The sequence below is a fragment of the Carya illinoinensis genome, chromosome 4 (genome assembly GCF_018687715.1).
Source record: "Carya illinoinensis cultivar Pawnee chromosome 4, C.illinoinensisPawnee_v1, whole genome shotgun sequence".
In the NCBI taxonomy this organism is placed as follows: Eukaryota; Viridiplantae; Streptophyta; class Magnoliopsida; order Fagales; family Juglandaceae; genus Carya; species Carya illinoinensis.
Window position 1 is genome coordinate 8,801,243 of NC_056755.1, and position 26,789 is coordinate 8,828,031.

Genomic DNA, 26,789 nt, shown 5'->3' on the forward strand with positions numbered 1-26,789 from the left:
ATGAACATTAAGCTAACCGTTTGTTAGTTAATTCAACTCATCTTATTTCATTTAATTATTATAATTTTTTCAATTTTCAACACACAATATAATAAATAATTTAATTTTTTTAAATACAAATTTAATTTTTTCAAAATTTTAAATAATAATAATATTAAAAAATAATATTTTAAACTTTTATATTAACACATTTCAACTCAATCTACTATCCAAACCGGACGTAACAGTCACCCTCTTCCGTCTCGTTAACTTGGTGCAAAACATGGGCTTTTTTGTCAGAATTTCGTCGAGGATTTTTTAATATGAAGTTCTCATTGCCTCTCACTGCTGTTTTTCCATTTCGAATTCAACGCACCTACAGACAAGCACGATAAGGCTCACTAGGCACTGCAGGCAAAAAGAGATCGGTATCTATAATTTTGTTCACTAACGGCGAAAGAACAGCTCTTTTGCTTTTTTATATGAGAAAATATAATTATAAGTATAATTATGTATTAATCTGTATATTAATATAATATGATTAGTTAAAAAATAAATTTTATTAAAAATAATATTAATTTAAATTTTAAATATGAATAAATTAATATTAATATATAAATTAATACACTACTATATTTGTATATAGCAAATTTTTTTATCTATATTCATGTATTTTACTGTTTATCCACGGATTACTTTTTGGATGTTCCTTTTTCATTGATGTTCCCCCACCAAAGTGGATAGGAACTCTTTATTCATTGCTTAGGCTTTTCCACCTCCCCTAATGATGTCCTTTTTAGGATTCTTTCCCTACGCCTACGAATACTATTTTCCCAGCAGGATTCTACCCAAAAAGTAAAGGTCAGTATCATTAAGTTTTAAATACGGATATCCGCATTTTGTCCAGAAATCCACAAATTGGAATATTTAGAATTTGAGAACTTTATTCCTCATCATCTTCACACATTATATCATATTTTTTAAAATTTTTTAATTTTTATTATTTTATTATTCTTAACCTAATTAAAATTTTCTACTCATCATTCATATATCACATATTTGATAATAATAATAATAATAAATATGATGTATAATACGGAGATAATGGATAAAAATTCCTACTTCTGTCTCCCTCCTGTTTAACAAAAATCTTAGTGCTCGAATCTGATCAATTAGTAGAGTCAGATTTAAACAATTCATCAGTTCCATATCAAACAGCAATTGTGGTAATGATCAAAACTATACAAACAGTTCTCATTCACAAGGTAATGACAAACGCATTGCAATATTGAAGCCAAAAAAAAGATTCTAACAGCATTCAATTCAACACTTGGAGGCTGTAAATCATGTGCACATATGGTCAATGGATAGTGACCTCTTCATTATGCAAGTATTCCGGATACAAAACACAAGCTTTGATCTCACTCGATCCCACAAAATACCGTATGACTACTTCCTTTCAGAAGTTTCCATTTGTTTAAACAGCAATTCTCATCTATACATTCAAAACTGCTTGAAATTCCCCACTTAAATCATCCAAATCGATGACCTTGTTTTCAGTTCTTTCTGCTTCACTAATTTTATAGAGCTCTGAATTTAGTTCAGCAATCTGCTTCCGTAACTTTTCTCCCTTATCTGGTAACCTGGCAACCATGGCCTAAAAAACAAAAGAGAATAACCCTATAGTTGACCCAACAGTAAAAGGAAAAAATAAAAGAAAAATCTGAGCAAATTACTTCTAATCAAGAATATATCATATCACTCAAAAAAGACTCACCTTTTATAGTTTAATATGATCCCTAACTAAATTCAAAAGACCCACAATGTTTGTTGGATAGCTATGGTCAAGATTTGTCAGTTAAGTTCTCAGCGGTGTTACCTTTTTTTCCCTTATAAGTAGTTCTCAATTTTTAGTTTTTAACTTAGAGGGAGCTTGTCCCCCCGAGGTATGTCACGCGGACTGTAATTTGTATTCTGCTCAGTAGTAAGTTTGGCCAATTCAACCTTAATCCAAATCATTGACCTAAGAGTTTTGCAAAGATTTAACTTTTAAATGTAAAAATAATAAAGGTTAGTATTCTAGGCCATGTATAAAAACTTACGAGTGAAAGGACAAGATATTCCAAATATTTAGCATTGTTAGTAATCTCTAAACTAACCCTCTTTACATGAACAGCTTGCAAGCTTCAATCTTCCTGCTTCCCTGGAAGCAGAATTACCTCTGACTGAAGCATTTATCAACCAATTAGGTTAGTTTGGCAGGCCTCTAAATTTTCAAAATACCAGAAGCTCCAGCTGCCTTTAAAAACTATTATTGGACTACTCAAAAGGCACCCAATAATGATTAAAAGATATGAAGCTGCTTAAAAAAAATGGTGACAAGCTGAAGCACCATCTGGTCTCTGAAAAGGCTATATGTGTCCGCTTCTGTTTCTTATAAGCTGAAATAAACTCGAAAACATCCCCAACAAACGAGGCCAAAGATGTTCTAAATCTTGTGTGTGGCTTCACAAAATCATAATTATTTCCTAAGCCAGAAAGAGATACCTTATTTGCAAGAATTTGAGATAGACGATTAATTTTGTCTTTAATTTGAAGTCCTGTTGGTTCACCCACGCTGTTAGGGGAAGAACTCTTCTTATTCAAGTTTACATCCTTTGGGTTGAAAGCATACTCCGCAGCCCTGCCAAAAGGAAAGGAAAGTTTTGATCGCTGACACAGATATATTCAGAAGATAAAAGACAAAATTCAATGTGAATTACATGATAGATTCTTAATGATTTTTAGAGACCATACCCATCAACAATGTGTTCATGTGAAGAACTTGATCGTGAAGATCCCACAAATGTGGGCCCTTTTCTGCGGTACCAAAAGTAAAATAAAAATATGTCAGAATGAAAGCAAATCAGAATAGACAGTCCTTGATACACTTCAATAAAACAATTTTCTTTTGCAATAACTCTTTCACAATTTTTAATCTCTCTTCTTTCCTCTGGAAGCAACCAGACAGACAGACCTACTTTTGATTACACATGTAGACCACCCAGAAAATCTATATAGGGGAACAAAAAATGGAATGCAAAAGATCTGAAATCTAGAGAACTGTAACACTGAATTAAGGATCTGAAAATATTGATGGTTTAGCATTTAAAAAATAAGAGAGCCATAACTTCGTAAGCAATTTATCAAATTATTTGTTACTTATAAAAAAAATATATATATATTATCAAATTGTTTGTTACCTGAAGTCTTCTCCTGACAAAGAATTACTGCTTCCCAGTTACAATCACAAGTGAGTGGAATACGCAAAAGGAAATAAAATGACATGAAGTAATTAAGAGAACTCAATTGCTGCTAGATCAAGCACTAAGGTTGAGTTCAGAGCCAATAATACGAGAATTATTGGGGCCGAAGACAATTAAAAAAAGGTTTGTTATAACTCCAAAGATCGCATGAGATTTTTTGAAGTGATGATCAATGTTCCTAGTACCCAAGTCCAACGAGATAGCACCAAGCATATTATGGTTGGCAAATATTCGATTAGAAACTTTGTAGAGGCTAATTTGTACAACGTATGTGAAGATGAGGAGAGAACTTGCACCACATGTTTTGTCAAAGACAATGTCAAGCAGAGGTTTCTATACAACCTTAAAACAACTGGACTCACGTGATATCATTGCCATATTTTGGGGGGAACTGTTGAGTTTTATTGGTATTTTTCTATAATGTTTGAGTACTAATATAATTTTGATTCAAACAAATATAAATTATATATTATGTAAGAGCAGACCTTAATTTTTGTTTCCTCCCTTCTGGCTATCATTCCCTCCCTTTTACTTTTTCCTTCTCCCTTCTATTCTTCCTCCTTTCTCTAATTACTCATTTGACTTGCAAAACCAACTATGATTCTTTTAGCACATCATCGTAGGACCATGCAATATAGGCATCCAAATGATTGCAGCAAAACTTTACAGCAGTAAATCTTTATATTAATTATCTTCATCTTTGTCTAGTAATGGTCCAAACGAAGTCACCAAAAAACTACGCAATAAGAATTAAAAAAAGAAAGCAGGCAATCAACTAGAAGGTGAGAGAAACCAAAAGAGAATCACCTAATCACTTCCTCATCTTCCTGTATAACTTGAACAGGTGCTGTCTTGGAGTAGAGCAAACTGTGGTGACTAACTCCTGCGATACCTTGAGTTTCCAAAAAACCAATGTGGGCTTTCAAATAGGCATCCCTACAACAAACAGGAGAATATTTACTCAGTTAACATACATCCAAAGTTGATCTCATGATGATTATACAAATAATCAAGCTCAACAACCACAGAATTTTCACAATTAATGTATGTGAACAACCATGGTATGGTTTTGTGTTGCCTTCCCAAGTCTTATCAAACAAAAGGTGTGGAGAAAGACAATTATTTATAACTTCATGGAGGTTTCAATCTCTCTTTAAAGTCTCCCACTTATGCATAGGTACCATCTTCACAATGTTCGCTTCAACCTGTTAGGCCCCAGAATTCCAGTCACCCTAAGACTTACCTTTCCACCATCGGTTTTCTGAGTCCCCATCATTTGAACATGCACACACATCATACAAATTTCACATGTAATTGGATCCCTAGAAACTCATCAAAATCTGAAAGGCATGCCTCTGCTATGGTTACTAATTTCCCCCTACCCACATCCCAAGATGTGCTATGGTTACTTAACTTTGATATTGTACCCATCATTGGAAACATACCATTCAATCAATTCTGTAGATATCGCTGAAACTTTTTGAAAAATATGGGAACTAACTTGACACAATTTTCAAGGGACAAATAAAATTTGGGTTGGGTATATGTTCAAATAGGAAATACATACTTTATGACTCTTGTTCTTAAATTGAAACTGTCAAAAAGTAAAGTGTGTTGTTTACCTAAAATAAAATGAGACAACACTGAAAACTTGGTTTGCACCAAAAAACATAGTAATATCAGGAAATATTTTTTTTGATAAGTAATGTTAATTTTTATTGATGTAAAGAAGACGTAAGCCAGGTACACTGGAAGTATACATGTGAATACACCGCTTTAAGAGCTAGAAATTGTTACAAGGAAATCATGGAAGCTGAGACCATTGAACTCTAAAGCCATGGCCCACAAAAACAAAGTCTTCCATAAAAAACCCCTAAATTCTTCTACAGATCTTTCCTGATCCTCAAAATGTCTATTATTTCTTTCACTCCAGTAATATCAGGAAATATAACTTGTTATAAAAACAATATTACGAGTGAAACCAACAACAAATACTAAAATTGTTATCCGACTTGCTAGTTCCTCGAGGAAATTGTATTGGGAATCAGGACATGTAAATTTTCATGTAGAAGGATGTAACAAAAACAAACACAGGAACATTAACTTCAAAGTTTCAGCGGTACCCCCCACATCCATCAGCATCTATGAGAGAGCATGGGAAGGGAAAATTCTTAATAGAACTTATTGAAGAAATTGACTGACTTGTTAGCATTCCCCTATCGCAAACTCTTTCTAGATAAATAGAGTCTACAGTGTTTAAGATCCTCAACAACAAGTAAAATCAACCAGGCTGACTGAAGTGAAACTCAAACAGGTTGTTCGGTAAGAGAAAATTTCTCTATTCTTTGAGAATTCCTGCAAAAAGTTTGAGATTGTTTCATATTGCGTTTTGTGCAGGTGGGTATGTACAATGGAAATTTGTCTAAATAAAACTTTTCTTAGATGTGTATTGGGGTTTATAAAAGTGTGTAGATACAATTTGGGTCTTTATGAAAATTGTTTTTATTTTTATGTTTTTTTAACTGGAAACTTGAGCAAATGATTAAATCTAAAATGTTTTTGAGAGGAGTTCGGTGTCCCTTTTATAGACCTCCAGTGTACTTGGATTGGGCCCCTTGTGCTTTGAATAAATTTACTTACCAAAAAATGTTTCCAAGGAAAAATTGGTGTTTAAAAGATGTTTGGATTAAAATTGAAAAAGTTTTCAAAAAATACAAAATCTTCATTAAACAGACATGCTTGCTCTTCAACATTAAACCAAGATTAAAAGTTCCCTAGCATCTAAAGAAACATAAGATTTTAATTTTATGGGGCTTGATAGAAACATGACATTTTCAGATTTATCACAAACCATAAACACTAATAAAAGCATACCCATGCACCTAAAGACATGCATCATTAATAAAATAGGCATGATAAAAGCAGTTTACTATAAATATTTTTAATGCCCGCAGATTCAGTAGTCTGGAATCCGTACATTATATGTTGGCAATCATGCTCTTCATGTAACTGCTGCTGGGTAACAGAGACATCAAACCCCTGTGCTGGGATACTGAACAGCTCTCGAAGGTCCTATGAATAATGGTCATAAGTTTAGTGTAAAGCATCAAATATTATGTTGGTAAGGATCTTTAATCTTTCTAGTAAAGCGACAGTAATTTTCTTTCGAAGTGCATACCTGCTGGCTAAAGTACCGAATTTGTTCTTTGTGCTCAGTTGCAGTTTTAAACAATCCTCCTTTGAAGATCTAAACAATACATCAAGCAGTCAAATATGAAATCGCATTTAATGCATACCATTCTAAAAAGTATACTTCCAACCAATAAAAAGAAATGATAATAAGCAGATCTCATGTCAAATTATTGCAGTTACCGTGAATCATGGAAATTTTTTCAAAAAACATATTCAGACCTAAATTATCATAACTATTTCCTTTAAGCAGCTTTATATGAGTTCGAGAAATTCCCAGGCAGCACAATCTTTTCCTATCCGCAGCAATGTATTGAACCCTCCAGCAAACAAGATGTCCCAATGGTGCATCATTATCATATATTGCCTCCACATAGCTCATATAGAATATATAGGGGAAATATATTTCACCTGCTTTCTATATATCTTTTCCTCAACAGTTCCACAGGTCATTAATCTGTATACAATGACATCCTTCATTTGCCCTATTCGATATGCACGGTCAACACTTTGGTTATCCGTACTGCAAAAAAGAAAAACAAAAACAAAAAGTTATCCGCAGTTTAACAAACCTTGATACACAGGTAAGTCCATTAGCTTCCCTGGGAAGCTTAGCAAAAAAAGTTATTCAAGACCTTTAAAAAACTAGAGCAAGAAAGATAAGCAAAATATGGATAATTACGAAACCATATTCCGCAGGATACAAATAACCACTCCAGAAAAATGTTCCTTGAAGTTCTTGGCTCTCAGGATTACAAAACCTTCCTGCAGTACCCCAACTACATATAATTAACCCCTCAATGACTGCCTTGACCTCTGTTTCCACAAACACTACAACCTCTCTCTCTCTCTCTCTCTCCCCCCCCCCCCCCCCCCCCCCCCTCTTGCAGGCATTCTTCACTGCACTCCATTTTGCAATTACCAACCATACACAAGATCAAGTTACCAAGATTAGAGACTTCAGATTAAATTCCATAGGAACAAAACATATCTGCTGGTACATGCTAAGAGTGCATTGAATTGCAGGGTAACATGATAAGCAATGAAATAAGATGTAAAGCAAGAATCATCTAGAAAAATTGCATTTACAGGTGCACAATGATACTGATATGCATTATTCAAATATCAAACAAAAGAAAGCAGTAACAGAGTCATGCATGTCTGCACATGGGATAACTATTTGCTTATTTTCTTGTTTATTTAAAAATGGAATAGCTTTGTGGCAAAAATAAGAATAAGAGAAGGACATAAAAAAGTAGCCCGCATGACATTTACCACAAGAGGAAATTATCTCAAGGATTTGTTAAATTCTACAAGTTTTTATTGTGTACGGTATAAAAATGATTTGTTTGTCAAAGTCTAATCTTGGAAAAGAAAACCCAGCTTTAGAGAGTAGCACCTGGGATTCCAAGCAGGATCAACTACAATCACGCGGTCTGCTCTGGTTAGTGTAAGGCCTAGACCACCAACTTGAGATGTCAAGAGAAATATGGGAGCCCCTACACCTTCTTGAAAATCCTAACAATAGATGAAGAAGAAAATCGTGAGATAATTTTAAATGCATAATTCTTACCATGGTGATTATGTACAGAACTTACATTAACAATTCTTAGTCTGTCACCAGCTTTTGTGGTACCATCAATGCGTAGAAATTTGTATCCTTTGGATATTATTGAATCCTACGAAAACAGGTCACCAATAAGTTAACCAACGCAAAAGCATCATATAACAGTGAGTTCCAAGTCAATAAGGGAACATGCAACCCCAAGTATCAGAAAAACCAAATGGAACAAATGATAGCTCAAGATCAAGTTATTCATTGTGAATTGAAGAAGGGAAAACAAGCAGACGTTGTACAAACATTAACTCTTACAACCTTAACTCATCATTCAAGTTCTTATCTAAATTTTATCCATTGCTAAAAGGAACACCAAAGCTTGCCCAAATCCAAATACGCTCGATCATCATATTTTCATAATGTTCGATCGGAAAAAAGGCAACTGAAAATTCTCATTTAAATGAACAAGAACAAAGTCTCTAAACACTCGACCAATAATATTTCAACATTGTGAAAACATGCATCCCGGGTGACGGTCAGATATGGATTTCCATGGAAGACATTTACAACATTAAATCAGTGTATTACAAACTTTAAAGGACCGTTCTAAGTTCTACTCAATCAAGATGTAGTTATAATAGTATTTGTCCCAAGCATAATGCAGTAGAAATACACATATGATATTCAAATAGAAATCTTTCATTCTAAGACTAGTATACAACCAGGAATATCAATGTACCTTATAAAGTGTTAATTGAGCTTCCCAATTGGGATCTTTGAGAGCATAGACCTTAAAGTTTGATATCAAATCTAAGGATAAACTATGAGTATTGGAATCTTAGCCAAACTCCGACACCCTAACAAGATGCCTTCAGAGTTGTCTCCAGTGTCAAAACATGTTTTGCCAAATAACCATGTACAGATTGACATAAATACACAGAGACACACGCACACAACGGAGAATATTGAGTCAATCTAAACTGACAGAAATAATAGGCTATTGAATTAATCAAAAGGCATGTGATGATCAATACCAACAAATAATTTTAGATTTCCTTTTTTCTCTTGCTCCATGTGTGTGTTGTGTGTGTGTGTGGGGGGGGGGGGGGGGGGGGGGGGGTAGGGTGTTCAAGATATATTCTCTCTGGCTCAGATTGAAGCAAATATCCAACACATGGTAATTACCATATATTTAGCGATACAAGCAGGGTAAAACCTAGCATACATTGTAATTTCAAGATTATACAATTACATTGTGTATGAATGCAGATTTGTGCCTCCAAACTGATGAAATAAATCATAGAGATTGAGAACATGAAGAAGAGGAATTTCACACCAAAACATGTAATTTCAAATATTGCTTTTCAAGAACTTTTAAGTAAAAGTAAGGTGGGAGTCTTTACAACTGAGGTCTTTTATTTTATTGCATTGCATGATTCACACCTAGACACCCACCATTGTCATCCACTCCAAGAAAGTGGGCTTTGTTGTTTTTCTTTCTGTATAAAAATGCCCGTCTTTAAGAAACTTGATATAATAATAATGACAACAGTATTCACATAATAATTCAGGTTAATGCATCAAGAATATCCATATTCACTAAAATAATACAGTAATAAACATATAAACAAAACAGTGTTGAGCATTTCAGACTTACTTTAAAAGGAAAGCAGAGTTAAGACTAACCAACCTGAATAAGATTAAGCATCTTACGAGTTTGAGAAAAGATAAGAACACTATGCCCCTCGGGTATCAAGTTATCCTGTGATAAAGCAATGAACAATTTATATTGAGTGATAGACTTAAACATACAGCGCATTAACTATTAATGTGCAGCATCCCTCACCAATAATGACATTATAAAGACTATTTTGCACGAGACATTATCATGGTTCTCTTCCAAGTCCTTGGTCTCAGCAACATCAGCAATGTGCATGGCCAATTTCTCAGCCATATTGACATCCTCTGGTTTTAAGATCGACTCCATCCCTTCCAGTACATCTTCAGCAGCTCTCTTAGTCAAGAGAAGTGGATGATCACATATTTTTTTCAGAATCTGTTTCAAATGAATATATTTGATTATTATCTTGTCGAAAAAATAACAACCTAAACATCAATTTTCTAATTTCGTGGTGTTAAAGGGCAGCATAGCATGGACAGGTACTAATTCCGCATCTGTACATCAGCTCAAGTGGTAAGGGCATAGAGAAGGAAAAAAAAAGATGCAAGGCTTGAACAAGAAGATATTGAAAAATAGGAAATTCATAATTATGCCTACTGACCCTAGTCTTCAAAACCTTTGGCAACGTTTATATAGGTCTTAAACATGAAATATTAAATACAGCATTTGGGTGCTGGATGCTGAGAATAGGTATTTTGACAAAGTGAATCCTTCTGCCAAAAAAACTTGACGAGATTTTTTCCTCTTGAACAAGATGTGGTGATCTTAAAAAATGGGATTGAAAAAGAAGAGGAAATAAGGGCACTTTCAGTGGAAAGCGATTTGCTGCTAAATTAAATTTAGTCATCTGTAACAGTTTTGATATCTGGATAAGTTGACCCAACTCTGATGCCGCATGACTAACAACAATCAGTGATGCTGATATTGAAAATGTAATCCATGGAAACAAAATTAAATTAAATTAAAAGGCTGAAGCCAAAATAGTCCATTAGCATATGTGCATCAAAATAAGACATTTTTATGCACTCAATAATTTAAGAATTTTGTTCACTTATTTTCCAACTAGAAAAGTTTCATGGTCCTGAACCCAGTTTGATTCATTCTCAAAATTCATTGCCCCTATGGGGTCAAGACCTAAACTTTTATTTCAGTGATCTTGACTGCATCTTATCAGTGCTATGATCCAATGTATTCAATCATTGAACCTATTTTGCCCCAGCATAGTCAGAATTTTCCAACATCAAGAAGGAAGTCACATGACGAGCTAATACATCAAAATCAAATCATAGCTACCTAAAAAGTTAATTCCAAAAAGATTATTGGTTCTATTTTCACTCGATTATCCTGCACCTTTTTCATTTTTGTTCTACAGTATAATCGGCTGTCAAGAACATAAAGGAGATAGAATTCAGCATCCAATACTTCATTGTTTTGTACCATATTGAAAGATGTAAAACTCAGGAATAGTCTTCACCCTTGAGAATCAGTCATGATTATCAAAGCTAGCAAAATATAACACACCCAACCCCACCTCCCCATCCCCCAAATTAAATATCAAAAACAAAAACAGAAAAGACTCAATGCAAGCATGGAAGAAGCTAAATCATGTTATTATACAAAGAGATCGTGTATTCTTTTCGTGCACTTGAAAAAACCAAAATACATACCAAGATAAGTTCAAGACTTTTACGCGTCATTGAAACCTCACTCAGTGCATTTTAAGGAGCAGATTCGGAATTGTTTCCAAATTCGTGTTACTACCACTTAGTCATGAATTGTAACTAAGGTAATTTTTAATTTTAATCATACATATTGACGACTAAGAGATCAACATTCATCTGAAAGCAAAGTAAAGACAGAACAATAAACTGTAGTTTCAGACTTTGAAGAATCCCACATTTTAACTGAACTAGAGAAAAATGGATCATCACCAGATATTAAAAAAATATATAATTACTCAACAAAAAGAAAACAGCAGGAGCAAAAGGATTGTAAAAAGTACTGTAAGTGCAGCCAGTGGCGAGCCATCAAAAGCTGAAAGAACCAGCTCACTCTTCAAAAAAGCTTCATAAAGTTGTCTCTACACCATATAAGTGAAAACAATGAGTCAGCTTAACAACTTAAGTGAAACAACAATGGGAGATGAACTGAACTGTAGACTGAAAAGATAAGGATCAGACCTGGCAACTGGTTAATCTTAGCCACACGATAACCTCATTCTTCTTAGAAAGTTTGGCAGTTGTTTTGGTGTTATCTTCACTAAATACCTCGCTCTTCAAGCGACGCAAAAAATAAGGTTGAATACGTTCTCTTAGGTCCTGTTAAAAAAAGCATCAACAGCCCATCATTGCCCTAGTCACACATTTAAGAAACAAAGTAAACGGTTACTAGTGAGAAAGCAATTAAAAAGAAGATACGTGAACTTATGAGACACAAGGTGCATATGCATAGGGCGCTTAGAATATAAAGTATACCACAATTATCAAAGACAGGAAATGACACTGACCCATTTTTTTTCCCTTTCTTTTCAAATCAATATATTAAACAGCTTCCAATATGTGATCTCATCACAAGCCATTCTTGGCTACACTGAAATGCATTACTTCAAAACCTCACTGGAAACCTCAACATAAGTTTTTTTTTTATACATTTTTTTTTTTTTGGGGGGGGGGGGGGGGGGGGGGGGGGGGTGGTGTTTCAAACTCTAGACCTCCATTTTGGAGGATGGGGGTTATGCCAATCAGGCCACAAGCCTTTGCCATAACTCGTATGTTAAAGAAAAAACTAAGAAAATTTCAAGGTGTAAAAATTCTCAACTTTCATATACAGATAGAATATGGCCATTTCACCAAGTTTCACAAGTGAAAATTCCAAGAAACTGCAAATACTTAATTCTGAAATTCATACCTGTTGCTACAGAGACTAGAAACCTTTGTCAAACTATTATATAAGTCTAGGAATTTTCTAGGTATAACTTCACAGTTCATCAATAGGCTAATGCAAATTGTATAGTCAACATTGTTATAATAAGAGAAATCCAAAAGCAATAAAACAAAAACCCGGTTGGTTCTTATAGGATGACCTTATAGAGACTACAGTAGTGTCTTTCATGTATACTACCTGTGTACTTGGGTTGTACCACTGCACTTATTAATAAAAACCTTCTTACTTGTCAGGAAAAAAAAACTAGTATAAACAAAGTCACTCATTGCTTTCTAATATCAGCGTGTTCTCCTTCATCCTACCTGTAAGTTTGGTAGAAAAACTTGCTTTTATAATGCAACAAAGTCAACCCTGCTTTCGTTAGAAGTTAGAACAGCTTCCATCGAGAGCCTCTGAACCCGTCATTTTTTATTTTATTTTTGGTTTAGAAACCCCTTTTTTTCTTTATTTGCTTTCGGGAAAAGGTACATCTGGAGCTATAACACATAAGAATGATTCTTCCTTACTAGATGTTTCAAAGGTCCCCAAGAAGGAAAGTTTGGGGAAGAGATCAAAAGAATTTCCATTTCTGGTAACATTATCTCATGGCATCATATTAATCAGTAATTAGTATCAGCAACAGCTATTTTATTTTATTGTTACATGAAAACTAGGAACCATTCACATGCATGATTTTTTAGACATCAGTAGAGTCCAATTTCGCTGGTTAGAGGGGACCAAAAGAACAATAGACAAACATATCCAAATCGATGTGGTGTCTATCATAATGCAGTAAAAATCCATTCAAGTGAACACGAACAAACCCTTGCTTCATTGAGGGACAATATTCAAGCTGCTGAGATTACTTTACAACATTCCAATCTTGACTCTGATCATTCCGCTCTTCAAAATTAGAAAAAGATTATGATGACAAGCTCATTCAAGAAGAGATTTTCTTAAACAAAAATCTAGAATACATTGGTTGTTAGAGGGCGACAAAAATACTAAATTCTTCCATCAGATTGTTGCTCACAAAAGGAGAAAATCTAGCATTGTTTCTCTCACTCTACCTGATGACACTTCTACTTCTGATCATAATATCATTCATGATTTGGTTGTTGATTTTTTTCATACTCAATTAACTGTTGAACCTGTTCAGGAGGCTACCCCTTTGCTTAATCATATCCCCAATCTTGTGTCTACTGACGACAATGATTTTTTGCTTAAAAGTCCAACTATTGAAGTAGTGCTATGGACCTTGCTCCAGGTCCTGATGGTTTCTCCTTTTCTTTCTACATTGCATGTTGGTCTATTATTTGCAAGGATCTTCTAGAGGCAGTGATTGACTTTTTCCAAGGGGGGTCTTTTCCCCCTTACAAGCACACTTTCATCACTTTAATTCCAAAAACTGATAAGCCTACCACTCTCTAAATTTAGGCCAATCAGTTTATGTCAAGTCTCTTATAAAATCATCTCCAAGATCATGGCTTCTCACCTTGCTACTATCATGCCCACGATTACCTCTGAGCATCAGGGCGCTTTTGTTGAAGGAAGGATCATCACTAATAGTATTGCGGCTTAAGAATTGACTCATAGCTTGGCTAAAAATACTCGTGCTAATAATGCCTTGCTTAAAGTTGACATGGCCAAAGCTTTAGATAAGAGTCAATTGGGTATCTTGCCCTTATTTTGTCAACGTTTGGTTTTAACTCAAGTGTTGTCTCTCGATTTCAAGCTTGTTTCTCTAAGTCTACTTTTTCCATTTGCCTTAATGGTACTCATGCCATCACTATTTCACAGCTAGTAGAGGGCTTAAACAAGGAAACCCTTTATCCCCTTTTCTCTTTATTCTTAGTGAAGAGCTGTTAAGTAGAGGTCTCCATCAGCTAATGATTGACGGGCATACTACTCCTTATACAATACCTCGTGGCTGCCAATCTATCACTAACATCCTCTTTGCCAATGATCTCTTAGTTTTCATTAATGGATCCAAGAAGAGCCTCCAAACTCTTATTGATTTCATTTCTCAATTTGAGAATATCTCAAGGCAAAAGATTAATCACTTTAAAAGTGCGTTCCTACTGCATAAGAATGCCCCAAACACTAGGAAGAATATCATTAAAGATGTCACAGGTTTTAATGAGGGTAAATTTCCCATTGTTTATCTTGGTGCTCCTCTCTCTTATAAAAAACTCCCTATATCTGCTTTCGACTCTATCTTCAACAAAATCCAGAAGAAAATAGCGGGGTGGAAAGGTCGTTTATTATCCATGGGAGGCAAGCTTACTTTGATCAAATATGTCCTTACCTCCATCCCTATTCATAATGTCCTCAATCCACCCAAAAAAGCCCTTGAGTCCAAGGGTCATACAAAAAATAAAAAATAAAAAGGATTTCTTGGCATCAAATTTCCGCCCTATCCTTGAAGGAGGCTTGGGTATCAGAAACTCACATGATGTCCTCAAAACCCTTCATTGTAAGCTTGCTTGGCATTTACTTCAATTTTGTCTTGGATTGATATTCTTCATCACAAATACATGAGAAACGCTCCCATGCTTGACACTATAAAGGCTAAATCTTATCATTTCAGCTTTTCGAAAGTTATATGTCGTTACCTCCCCGTCATTCACCAAGAAAGTCAATGGAAAATTAGGGAAGGTGCTATAAATTCCAGGTATAATAACTGGACAGGAACTGATTCCTTAGCTCATAATGGTTTCCATGTCAACAATTCTCAACTTCAACTAAAAGATGTTTGCTCATTAATTGGATGGAAAATACCTATCCTCTCTAATTTGGGTGATACCAATCTGCTTCATTAAGCTAATCACTTCCCTATCACTCTTAAACATGGTCCTGATATTAGAGTTTAAAAACACTCTCATGATGGTAATTTTTCTTCCAATTCTGCTTGGAACCTTTTTTGGGACCACTCCTCTCCTATCAATGCCTTGAGTTTTATTTGAAACCAGGTCCTCCCACCAAAATTTCAGTCTTCGTCTGGAAACTGTGGCATAATGGAATTCCCCTCAATGACAAAGTTCAACATTGCGGGATTCACATGGCTTCTAAATGCTCTTGCTGTTCTGAGGGCTTTATTGAATATGCTAACCATATTTTTTTGGACCGATCCCTTGCAAAGAGCTTTTGGTTTTATTTCTCTTCTATTTTTGGCCATTTTCTTCTAGACTCTAACTGTTGGAAAAACACTGCTATTCATTGGTGGTCTTCTTTTAAGGGTTCTGACCAATTCAATTTACTTGCTCGCTTATTACCATCTCTTCTCTTTTGGAAATTATGGCTAGCTCGTAATAGAGCTAGATTTGACGGTCTTAATTCTACTGCCATTACCATTATTGGTAAGATTAAGAAGTGACTCCGAGACCTAGACCATTTGCTTAAGCCTAAAGATATTATGCCTAACATAAATATTGAGGTTCTCAATTTTTTGCATATCTCTTGGATCACTATTAGGGCTAAAAGAGCTATCTTGGTCAAATGGATTCCACCTCCCTTGGGCATTCTTAAGCTGAAGTTGACAATGCCTCAGAAGGTAATCCTAGACCTGCTGGTTGTGGTGGTGTTTTAAATCCCAATAATTTTTTTTGATAAGTAAAACGGTAGTATTAATTATAATAGGCATAGCCCAAGTACACAAGAAGGTATACAAGAGATAAGACCTATCTAGATCGCTATAGAGGTTGCAAGGAACTCATGTACATTTAGACCATTAAAGTCTATAGCTAGAGTCCACAGAAACAAAGTACTGAAAAAAATAGAACGAAGCTCCTCGTTTGTCCGCTCCTTATCTTCGAATGTTCTCTCATTGCGCTCTTGCCAGATACACCACATAATACAGATAGGGACCATCTTCCACACCGCTTTGATTCGTGAATCACCCCCCGGCATCGCCCAACTGGCCAATAATTCTACCACTGACTCCGGCATTACCCAACTTAACCCTACTCGGCTGAACACCTCACACCACAAAACTCTAGCAATCTCACAATGTAGTAGGAGATGGTTCACTGTCTCGTCAGTTTTCTTACACATACAACACCAATCTGTGATGATGATCCGACGCTTTCGCAAGTTATTAGTAGTCAAGATCTTTCCCAACGCTGCTGTCCAGGTGAAGAAAAGTGACTTTGAAGGCGCCTTATTCCTCCACAAGCTTTTCCATGGGAAAGGAGGAGATGGAAAAGTTGTAAGGGCCTTATAAAATGAACGGACCGAGAAAATACCCTTACCCACCGGTTTCCACCATAGCGTATCTTCATGTCTTCCATTCATCTTCATAGAGTACACTAGGCTGAAGAACTCCGTGAAGCTATTTACTTCCCAATCCTGTGCTGTTCTACAGAAATTGATGTTCCAATGGACTTGGTCCCCTGAACGAACCAGAAGTTCCGCCACCGAAGCATCTGGATCACAAGCCACTCGGAAAACCAACGGGAAGGAATCCTTCAAAGCCTCTTCCCCACACCAGATATCTCTCCAAAATTTTATGCGTGTGCCCTCCCCCACCAAAAGTTTCGTATGGTTGGCAAACACCCCCCACCCTCTTCTTATATGCTTCCAAATCCCCACCCCATTAGGCCCAGGCCCCTCTCTAGTACACCATCCCCCCCATAAGCTGCCATGTTTGCTCTCAACTACTAATTTCCACAATGCTTCCGGTTCCCTATTGTATCTCCATAGCCACTTCCCGAGCAATGCTCGATTGAATTTTCTTAAGTTCTTTATCCCCAACCCACCTGAAGAAATTGGTCTGCATACCTTATCCCAACTGATTAAATGAAACTTGAATTCTTCTCCCATCCCACTCCAAAGGAAATCACGGTACAATCTTTCTATCCGTGCTGCCACGGAAACTGGAATAGGGAAAAGAGATAGAAAGTAAGTAGGTAAGTTAGAAAGAGTACTCTTTATCAGGGTCACCCGTCCTCCTTTCGACAAATACAATATCTTCCACCCAGCCAATCTTCGCTCTATCTTCTCAATCACTGGATCCCAGATTGAAACAGCCCCCAACGGTAGTCCCAGATAGGTCATAGGGAGAGCAGCGACCTTACAGCCCAAAGTACTAGCCAACTGACTCGTGCTACTGACATTCCCAACAGGAACTAACTCTGATTTATCAAAATTCACTCTCAAACCTGACGCTGCTTCGAAGCATAACAGAAGTGCTTTCAGAGTCCTAAGTTGTTCTTGTTCAGCCTCACAGAAGATTAGAGTGTCATCTGCAAAAAGCAAGTGGGATATCGAGATTTGGCCCCTGTTCCGATCACCCACTGAAAATCCAGCCAGCAGTCCATTAGTAACTAACGCCATTAGCATCCTACTCAGAGCCTCCATGACAATGACAAATAGAAAAGGGGATAAGGGATCTCCCTGTCTTAACCCCCTCGAACTGTTAAAGAAACCTTCTGGACTGCCATTGATCAAAACTGAAAATTTTGCCGTTGAGATACACCATCTAATCCACCTACACCAACGTTCCCCAAAGCCACACCTCTTCAATAGATAGATGAGGAAGTCCCAATTTACGTGGTCATATGCCTTTTCCATGTCTAGTTTACAAATAATCCCTGCGATACCAGACTTTAATCTACTATCCAGACATTCATTGGCTATTAAGACCGAATCTAGAATTTGACGACCCCTGACAAAGGCATTTTGTGGCTTTGAAATTATCTTGCCGATGGCTACACCCAACCTGTTTGCTAGCACCTTTGAGATAATTTTATAAATCCCATTAATGAGACTAACAGGCCTAAAGTCCTTCACTTCCGAAGCCTCGGTCTTCTTCGGGATTAAGGCGATAAAAGTCGCATTCAGGCTTTTCTTAAATTTCCCAAACAAGAATAGTTCCTGAAAGACTTTCAAAATATCCTGTTTTACCACCTCCCAACAAGTTTGGAAGAAACCCATCAAAAATCCGTCTGGTCCTGGTGCTTTATCTTTCCCCATTTGTCTGATCACTTCATACACCTCCTCTTCCTCAAAAGCTCTTTCCAACCATGATGCGGTCTGTGGCTCAATCAAATCAAATTCAAGTCCATCCACTTTTGGCCTCCATCCCTCTCTTTCTTTAAAAAGCTGTTCAAAAAAATTCAGCACGTGTTCCTTGATCACAGGAATCTCCATACAATCTCTACCATTGATTTTCAGCATTTCAATGGTATTAATCCTCCTATGAGAATTTGCCACTCTATGGAAGAATTTTGTATTTCGGTCTCCCTCTTTCAGCCACAAAGCTCTTGACTTCTGTCTCCAAGAGATCTCTTCTAGTGATAATACCCTTTCCAGATCGGCAGTCAACATTGCCTTTCTAGAAACTTCCTCTGCGGTAAGCAATCTATCTTCATTAAGCCTTTCTAGAACCTGTAACTCCTCCATCTTATATTTCTTTTGTTCCCCTACATCTCCAAAACTTTGTGTGTTCCAAAGTTTTAAGTCCTCCTTAAGCGCCTTAAGTTTGCCTGCAAGAATATGAGAGGGCGTACCATTAAACTGATAAGAAGACCACCAATTCCTTACCCTATCCACAAAGCCCTCACTTTTCAGCCACATGTTTTCAAATTTGAAATAACTACGCCCACTATGAATGCCTCCTCCATCCAACAAAATTGGAAAATGGTCTGAACATAGGCGCGGTAATCTCCTCTGACATACCTCCGGATAATGGCATTCCCACTCCGGCGATATTAAAAATCTATCCAGCCTGGACCACATCTGACTATTAGACCAAGTAAAACGACCCCCCATGAGTGGGAGATCCACCATATTCAAGTCAAAAATGAAGTCGGAAAATTCTGTCATGGCTGGTCGTAGACGGCTGTCACCGGATCTTTCACTAGGGAACCTTATAATGTTAAAATCCCCACCTATGCACATAGGCAGGTTCCACCAGCTGTGTACACCAGCAAGTTCTTCCCATAAAAGATGTCTGCTATTGTCTACATTCAGTCCATAAGTTCCTGCAAAAGTCCACAAAAAATTATCTTCTACCATCTCAAAAGAACATGCCACCGAGTAATCCCCAATGAACTCCTCCATCTTCACCACTACCCTTTTGTCCCACATCACAAGAATACCACCCGAAGCCCCATTCGAGGCCAGACACACCCAATCTACATACGGACAATGCCAAACACTTCTCACTATTTTTCTATTCACCAATTTCAACTTGGTTTCTTGTAAACAAACAATATCCGCCCGCCAATCTCGAAGCAAGTTTTTTATTCTCGCTCGCTTATTACTCTCGTTCAACCCCCGAACGTTCCAAGACACAATTTTTGGCTTCATAAAGAAAAACACGTACCCTTCCCTTTAGCCATTTCACGCCTTGAACTTCCCTCTTTCAAAGACCAATCCCGTCTCTTGAGCTCCCTACTTTTCTTAGCTCCCTTATTCTTAGAATGCGAGTGACCCACCTCGATGGCTGTGAGAAGAGCCATAAATTGTTCTTCATACCCCACACACTTCATACCCACAATGTGTTGAATATCCCTTACCTTTTTAAACACCCAGTCCGACATCTCACCTTCATTGGGTAACAAACAGTCTAACGGAATCGGATTCCCTACCCCCTACCCCATACCCCTCAAACTGATTTGTATCTTCCCATTCCAGCACTGTCTCCATTATCTCCAACCCATCCGAGAGGTGATTTTCTTCTTGAGAGTCCGGGACTAACTCCAGATCACTGTTAACAGACCCCAATACCTCTACTTGTCTGGTCGATGGGTTCTGTGTGTTTACAACAGGTAAGGATGCTCCCGAAACACTGTTTTCTACATTGAGCTTCACGGGCTCCTGAAGACTTTCCGTCCCAAACTCTGAAAATGAATCCAGATGATTATTAACTACACCAGGGACCTCGACTTGGGATGAAAACATCTCCCCATATAATTTCGGTTGGTTCTGTGCGATAAAATCTGGAAAAAAAGCCATCGGAGGCTGAATCTCGATGTTTTCCTCCATTCTTGAAGGCAAAATCTGTGCCTCTGCCGTCGCCGGCATAGTCTGTGCCACCGGGGAAGGCTTCGCCGTTGACATCTACTCCCCCTGGGCCTGGGTCATCGTCGGGTTCTTGGGTTCCGACGTCGCAGGGTCCAACTGCCTATTTCGGGTCCTCCAAGCCTTTGGTTTCAGCCCATGAGAAGGTCCCGGTTCCTTCCCTTTGTTGGGTAAGGCCTCAACCACAGGCCTCTCTTTGCAGGCCCCCTTTTCCTCCCCTTCCCGGCCCATACCCGATCCATTATAGGCCCGCCCCCATTCCTTCCTTATTAAATGCTCTATTTTCAACTGCAATTCACTTATCTGTGACTTGGCTTCCCAAAGGAGTTTCAGCGTCTCCTCGTCAGTCACATCTCCTACTTGTCTGTTGCCCAACTGCCCCTAAACAGAGCATGGCTCTCTGACATGGAGCTGTCCCATAGCCTCCCCAACTGGTATGAACCTACCCCCACCTTCAGACCGAGCCACCTGCGGCTGCACCACCATCAAAGCCTCCCTGTAAGACTGTGGTTTTGCATTGGATAACTTCCCCATCAGCCTACCATCCTTCCTCTTTTCATCGCAGAGCTCCCACAGTGCCTCCCCCATCTTACTCCAACCATACCCCACTTCTTCAGGGACAAAGATGAACTTCCTCTTCCCTCCAGCTCCATATTCCACCACTGCCAGATATCGGCCTCTCGCATTTGAACACCGTTGAGCAATAAAGCTACTACTGCCTTCCCTTATGGTGGTGTAAAAATCGTTTTTATCTTCCTTTGTGCACCCATCCATGGCCTTAGCCAACCATTTTACTGCTGAAGGTCCCAGGACTACCTTGGCCATCATCTTCCATGTCCTTTCCGTTATCACCACTCTGCCCCCCTCCTTAACCAGAGTGAAACATTTAGAATCTATAACTAACTCCTTACAATAATACATAATGTTCACTGAAAACCAACACCACTGTCGTGAGAACTGTCGCTAACCACCCTAACTAACGCAAGCAAAGTGACTGCCAGCTAACCATCATCAAGAAGAAAGTGTACGGAGAGAAAAACTAGAGAGAGAGAGTTTCAGGTGAGTTCTTACCTGCACAGCATTACATCCCAATAATTGTTCTATCATTGTTGGTTTCTCTTATTTTTTAGGTGTTGGTACTAACACTTTTGCAGAACTGTATGCCTTAAGAGTTGGTTTAACTTTGTGTTATGAGTTGAGCATCACTGATCTGATTATTGAGACTAACTCTCTCATTGTGGTTAATTGGCTCACTCAAGGCTCATCTCCCCCCTAGTATTACTCAACTATTTGGGATGACATTTTACATTTCAAGAATGATTTTCTCTTCAGTATTAATCATATCTATAGAGAAGGTAACACGCTAGCCGACAGTCTAACAAATTATGGTGCTATGATTCATATGGTAAGTTTTTCATCTTTATTTCTTTTTTTTTATTATTATTGGCAGCAGGTGTTCAGGAACAACATTCTGACTAATCTCAGGAGTGCACAAGCCCTCGGTAAAGAGTTTCCCGCAAGTGCACCTCTGATACTTTAAGGAAAAAAACCCCCAATCTGATTGCCCCTAGAAATTATTTACACCCAAGGGGATTTGAACCTTAGACCTGGGAGAAGCATACCCCCAAGCTCAAGGCCTTTACCACTTGATCCAACCCCTAGGGGTTGTTTTTCATCTTTATTTCAACTCCCTAAATATATGATTGCCCTATTCTCTAGCTCGTGCAAGTCTTCCTACTACTAGGCATTAAACTTTATAGGTTTTTCTTATGTTCTTGTAATATCTATATAAGGTGTTTATTTCTTTTACGGAACTTGGGTTTGGGCCTTTATCTCTCTCTTTGTAACCCCCAAGTTTCACTATATATACAAGGTATTCATCCGCTATAAGCGGGAATAATCAATAAAATTGGAGTACCGTCCTCTTAAAAAAAAAAATGTAAAACCTCCATAATCCTGTCTACCAGAAGCAATGGGCCAAGAAGCTTAGAGAATGTTATAACCACTGAACATATCATTACCTTTGCAGCTGCAGAGCCAATACGCTTTTCCCTATCAGAAGCCTTTTTTTCATTTCCACGTAGAATTGCATACTCATATTTTTCCTTGAACCTGAGAAACTCCACACTGTCATGCCACAAGAAGAACAAATTTATCAACATAGATTGTAACAAGAGGTTATTACCATTGCTTGTCACCTAGTAGTTCAGGACAACAGAAGTTGAATAACGCCCACAGCTCCTATTTCAAAAGATATAAAAAAAACTAGATAAGATCACATCTAAATCTGATGGAAATGTCCTATAATAACATTGAGATGATGGATTATATTTACAAAAAGAAACCAAAGTATTACACCATGAATGGCTTACAAGATACCTTTAGATTATTTTGTAGTGGTGTGCCGCTGATAATAATACGATGAGCACTTGGTATCTCAAGCAAACTTTTGGCTCTCTGTGTACTAGGATTCTTTACAAGATGTCCCTGGACTTGTAAATAGGTTAATCAGATAAAGCAATGTCCACGGGGTCAAATGGAAGCAACTCTTGTACAAATGCAATGGTAAAATGAGTAGTTATGAAGGCATAAAGTTATGAGTATAAAAAGTAATTATAGGATTGGTAATGGAGCAGAACAGGATCATTCTGCACAGTGAGAAAAAAATTTGATAGGTAAAAAGAAATTTATTAAACCACATAATTAGGTATAACCCAAGTACACAAGAAATATACAAGAGAAAACACCTAATTACAAGTTAAGAACTATAAAAGGCAACATAGAAATCATGAAAACAGATCCCATCCAATACAATAGCCGATGCCCAAAGTAATAACATATGGAAGAAAAATTCTCCGTAATAACATATGGAAGAAAAATTCTCCAATCCCTCCCAACGAGAGTTCTCTATCTTTGAAACAAATGGCCGTTCTTCTCATTCGAAAGACACCAAAAGAATCCATCCCCGCTTAGCCTCACTCAAACATGCAAAATAAAGCAATAAAAATTTTCTCAAATTTCCAAATGTATGATTCTTTACAGACTTGAAAACCTCTGGAGCAAATTAACTTACTAGTTATTTCTACCAAGTTCCTCTAAAATCCACACAGCCAATTCAAATATCTCCCTGCAATCACTTAATGCATACTGCAACTCAAGGTACTCGTAAAAGGTTTTCACTTTGGGTTAAAGAAATTTAAATAGCCACATATGCATATTTTTCTATAGAAGACACTAGTTAAAAACATATAAACAAGTACATGCAGTTATATATATCAGTACAGATAAAGTAGGGAGGGGGTGTAAAATATAATGCCTAAGAGCACATTGATCATGCATTCTAACAAATTTACAGTCCCTACAAATAGAAATCACGGGAAAAGAATAATATCCTATAGTTGGAAACAACTAGAAGTAACTAAATACCTCATCAAGTATCATATAATCCCAAGTAACACTATCTTCACTTCCCTCGTCATCATAGTAGTCCCCCCGCAAAGATTTTGAATTGTTCCGTACAATATCATAAGTTGTGAGAAGAACACCTCTATCCTGCAAGAATACAACAAATGCAAGAAAGTTTAGAATCTTATCAAGTTACCCATCAATTAGCAAATCAATAGGAGAACACCAGAATCCCATAGCACAGAGTAAACATTTCATGGAAGGTGTGACAGATCTAGAATTTCCTAGTTAAGTATTTATTTTAAATCTGAACTTAGGAAGGCTATGTGAATCAAATTAACATACTCCTGAATTACATGAATTAATCCAACCTCCAAGTTTCAAGTTCAATCTGAAGCACAAATAGAGTTGCATGCTTAGCATCTATTTTTCCATTGAATGTCTTATATTCCAAAGCAGACATTATAGGTGTTAAAAGTACATCTAATACCTGAAGTATATACTGGAGCTCATACTGTCGAGCTTTTGCACAAGTCCCGTAGTACCTACACAGAAAAAAAGTTGATGATTGCAATACTTTTTACCATTATCAAAAATAAATAAGTGGTTTCATCATATGAAAGAATACAAGGAAATGTTGAAATAATAAAAGACAAGCAGCCTTACTCTCTTATTTTCTCAGAGAGACCCACAGCTGATAATTCTTTGATCCAATGGGGGATCAGCGTTTTGGGGGCCACAACCATGGCCCTCTTAATCAAACGTGATTGAAATAATCCAGCTAAGAAGCCACAAATCTGCAAGCAAAAACAAACCACCATCAAATTTTGGATAAAAATAGAGAATAAAAAAAAATCAGGTAAAACATATCCAATTTCATTACCTGCATTGTCTTCCCCAGACCCATGTCATCCCCTAATATTCCACCCTTACCCTGACAATGCAGAGACCATAGCCACCTTAACCCATCACGCTGATGCGGATACAACATTTTGGCAATCTTACTAGGCAACTTGTATGTAGATTTTAGACCACTCAATTTAATAGAACCGTCCTTCTCCAAGCCAGAATCATCTGTACAATCACCCAACACTTCAACACCATCTGAATCATCAGACTCATCCTTGAACTTCTCCCCATGCCCCTTCACCATGTTAACCATTTCGTTACCACTCAAAACAACACAATCATCCTCTTCATCACCATTTTCTTCAACTTTAGACACAAATGATTGTTGCACATGCACTAACTTCTTATCCATCCTTCGAGGTTGACGATCATCTTTCATTACTCCACCATGTTTCTTCATTCCATGTACCCCATCCTCAAAACTATCACCCATATTTTTAAGTCCGTTCTCTTCAATTTCAGTCACAAAAGGATGCCCCCTGGACATTAATTCCCCACCCACACTTCCAGGTTCATATCTATGTGGCTTTTCATAATTTTTCTTCACTCCATGTACCTTATTACAATCGGTAACGTTTCCAAAATGACTTTGCTCCTCATGCTCTATTGCAGCATTCTCAATCTCATCTCCAGAAACCTTGATTGCATCTGGCGAGGAGTCGGATGTGTCAGATGCAAGTGAAAAAGACGACCCTGCACTTGCATATTCGGGCAAATCAAGTTTCTTCTCTTCACTCATTTCTTTCTCTTTCATTATATTTAAACCATCCCCAACTGGTTCAATCCTCTTTGGAAACCGCTTCTTCTCAATGGACAGAATATCAAACTTAGCGCTCAAATCATTGAGAATATCCCTAATCTCATTTCCACCCCTATTTTCACCGACTCCTTCGCCCACATCTTTGAGTGGCGGCGAATCAAAATCAGTGAAATCGTTAAACCTTGGCTCATCAAGCGCCACTTCATTACCACTGCCATTGCCATCTTCAGTTGAAACTTTACACAAACGCCGCCTACCTTCGATCTTAACCTTAGTGAGCTTTTCTTTCTCTGGAAACTCGTCCAAAAAGAAATTTATCATACAATTCAGACAAAAAATAAATAAAAATAGCATACATTTAAGCATATAGATGGCTTGCAAGATCGATAGATAGAGAGAGGAGGGGAATACCGGGAGGAAAATAATCAGTGATCCCAGAAAATTGGGGAATACTCTCATCGTCGCAGCTGTTATCGTGGACCTTCAAGGGCTTCGCTTCTCCTTCTTCTGGGATACATCAGTGCAAAATGTTACAATTGAAATTTTTTTAAGAAGCAAAAAGTTATTGAGAGAGAGATAGAGACGGAGATATAGAATAGTACCAAGAGGAGAATCGAAATCGGTGATCCCTGAGAATTGGGGAATATCATCATCGTCTGTGAGATACGACATTCAAAAATTAGTTCAAAAGCTCAAAACTAACAACCAAATATTAACTTTCATGGGAAAAAAAAAAAAAACGATAGAGTGAGGTGGAAATGAGGCGGTACGAGAGGAGGGTTTAGGAGGAGCGGAGAAGTCTTGAAGGAGGCGATAATGACGGTCGTTGAGGCTCAGTGGCATCTTCTTGCTCTTCTTATCCGCCATCAAAGAAAGGGCTCTCTCCTTTTTCACTGTATCGAATCAGAGCTCATTAAAGTTATATATAGAGGAAAAAGGAGAACGCTGGGTTTCCCATCTTTTCTCAAGCTCCCTTTGGGACTTTCGATTGTTTCCCGCTCTGTGTCGGATATTCAATTTTGGATTGGCCGGAGTAGTCGGGCACGAGGAGAGAGG

The 26,789-nt window shown here is 37.4% G+C and overlaps 1 protein-coding gene across 2 annotated transcripts; it reads right to left on the reverse strand.

Annotated features, from left to right (window-relative positions):
- Positions 1 to 1,245: 1,245 nt before the first annotated feature.
- Positions 1,246 to 26,789, reverse strand: LOC122307130 (protein CHROMATIN REMODELING 24). Of its 2 annotated transcripts, none has more exons than XM_043119791.1 (23): positions 26,504 to 26,789; positions 26,336 to 26,389; positions 26,145 to 26,237; positions 24,948 to 26,023; positions 24,731 to 24,861; positions 24,555 to 24,609; positions 24,086 to 24,211; positions 23,039 to 23,146; positions 22,845 to 22,900; positions 22,681 to 22,771; positions 11,893 to 12,030; positions 11,715 to 11,792; positions 9,878 to 10,087; positions 9,722 to 9,793; positions 8,072 to 8,152; positions 7,873 to 7,991; positions 6,885 to 6,996; positions 6,463 to 6,531; positions 6,262 to 6,356; positions 4,092 to 4,220; positions 2,776 to 2,838; positions 2,527 to 2,662; positions 1,246 to 1,636 (listed from the first exon to the last, which is right to left on the reverse strand). In XM_043119791.1, exons 1-23 carry the CDS (start codon positions 26,598 to 26,600, stop codon positions 1,475 to 1,477), a joined length of 3,351 nt encoding a protein of 1,116 aa, XP_042975725.1. In that variant the 5' UTR covers positions 26,601 to 26,789; the 3' UTR covers positions 1,246 to 1,474. The 2 variants fall into 2 exon arrangements, with proteins under 2 accessions (XP_042975725.1, XP_042975724.1); XM_043119790.1 differs by having other exon boundaries at positions 26,145 to 26,240; positions 26,504 to 26,788.

Bases quoted from the DNA above. Each gene is read 5' to 3' on its own strand.
- LOC122307130 (XM_043119790.1), bottom strand. From the start codon at position 26,600: ATGGCGGATAAGAAGAGCAAGAAGATGCCACTGAGCCTCAACGACCGT. The intron at 22,772-22,844 runs GTAATAACCTCT...GGAGTTTCTCAG, and splicing joins CTACTAGGTGACAAGCAATG to GTTCAAGGAAAAATATGAGT. The intron at 9,794-9,877 runs GTGAGGGATGCT...GCTTTATCACAG, and splicing joins TCTTTATAATGTCATTATTG to GATAACTTGATACCCGAGGG.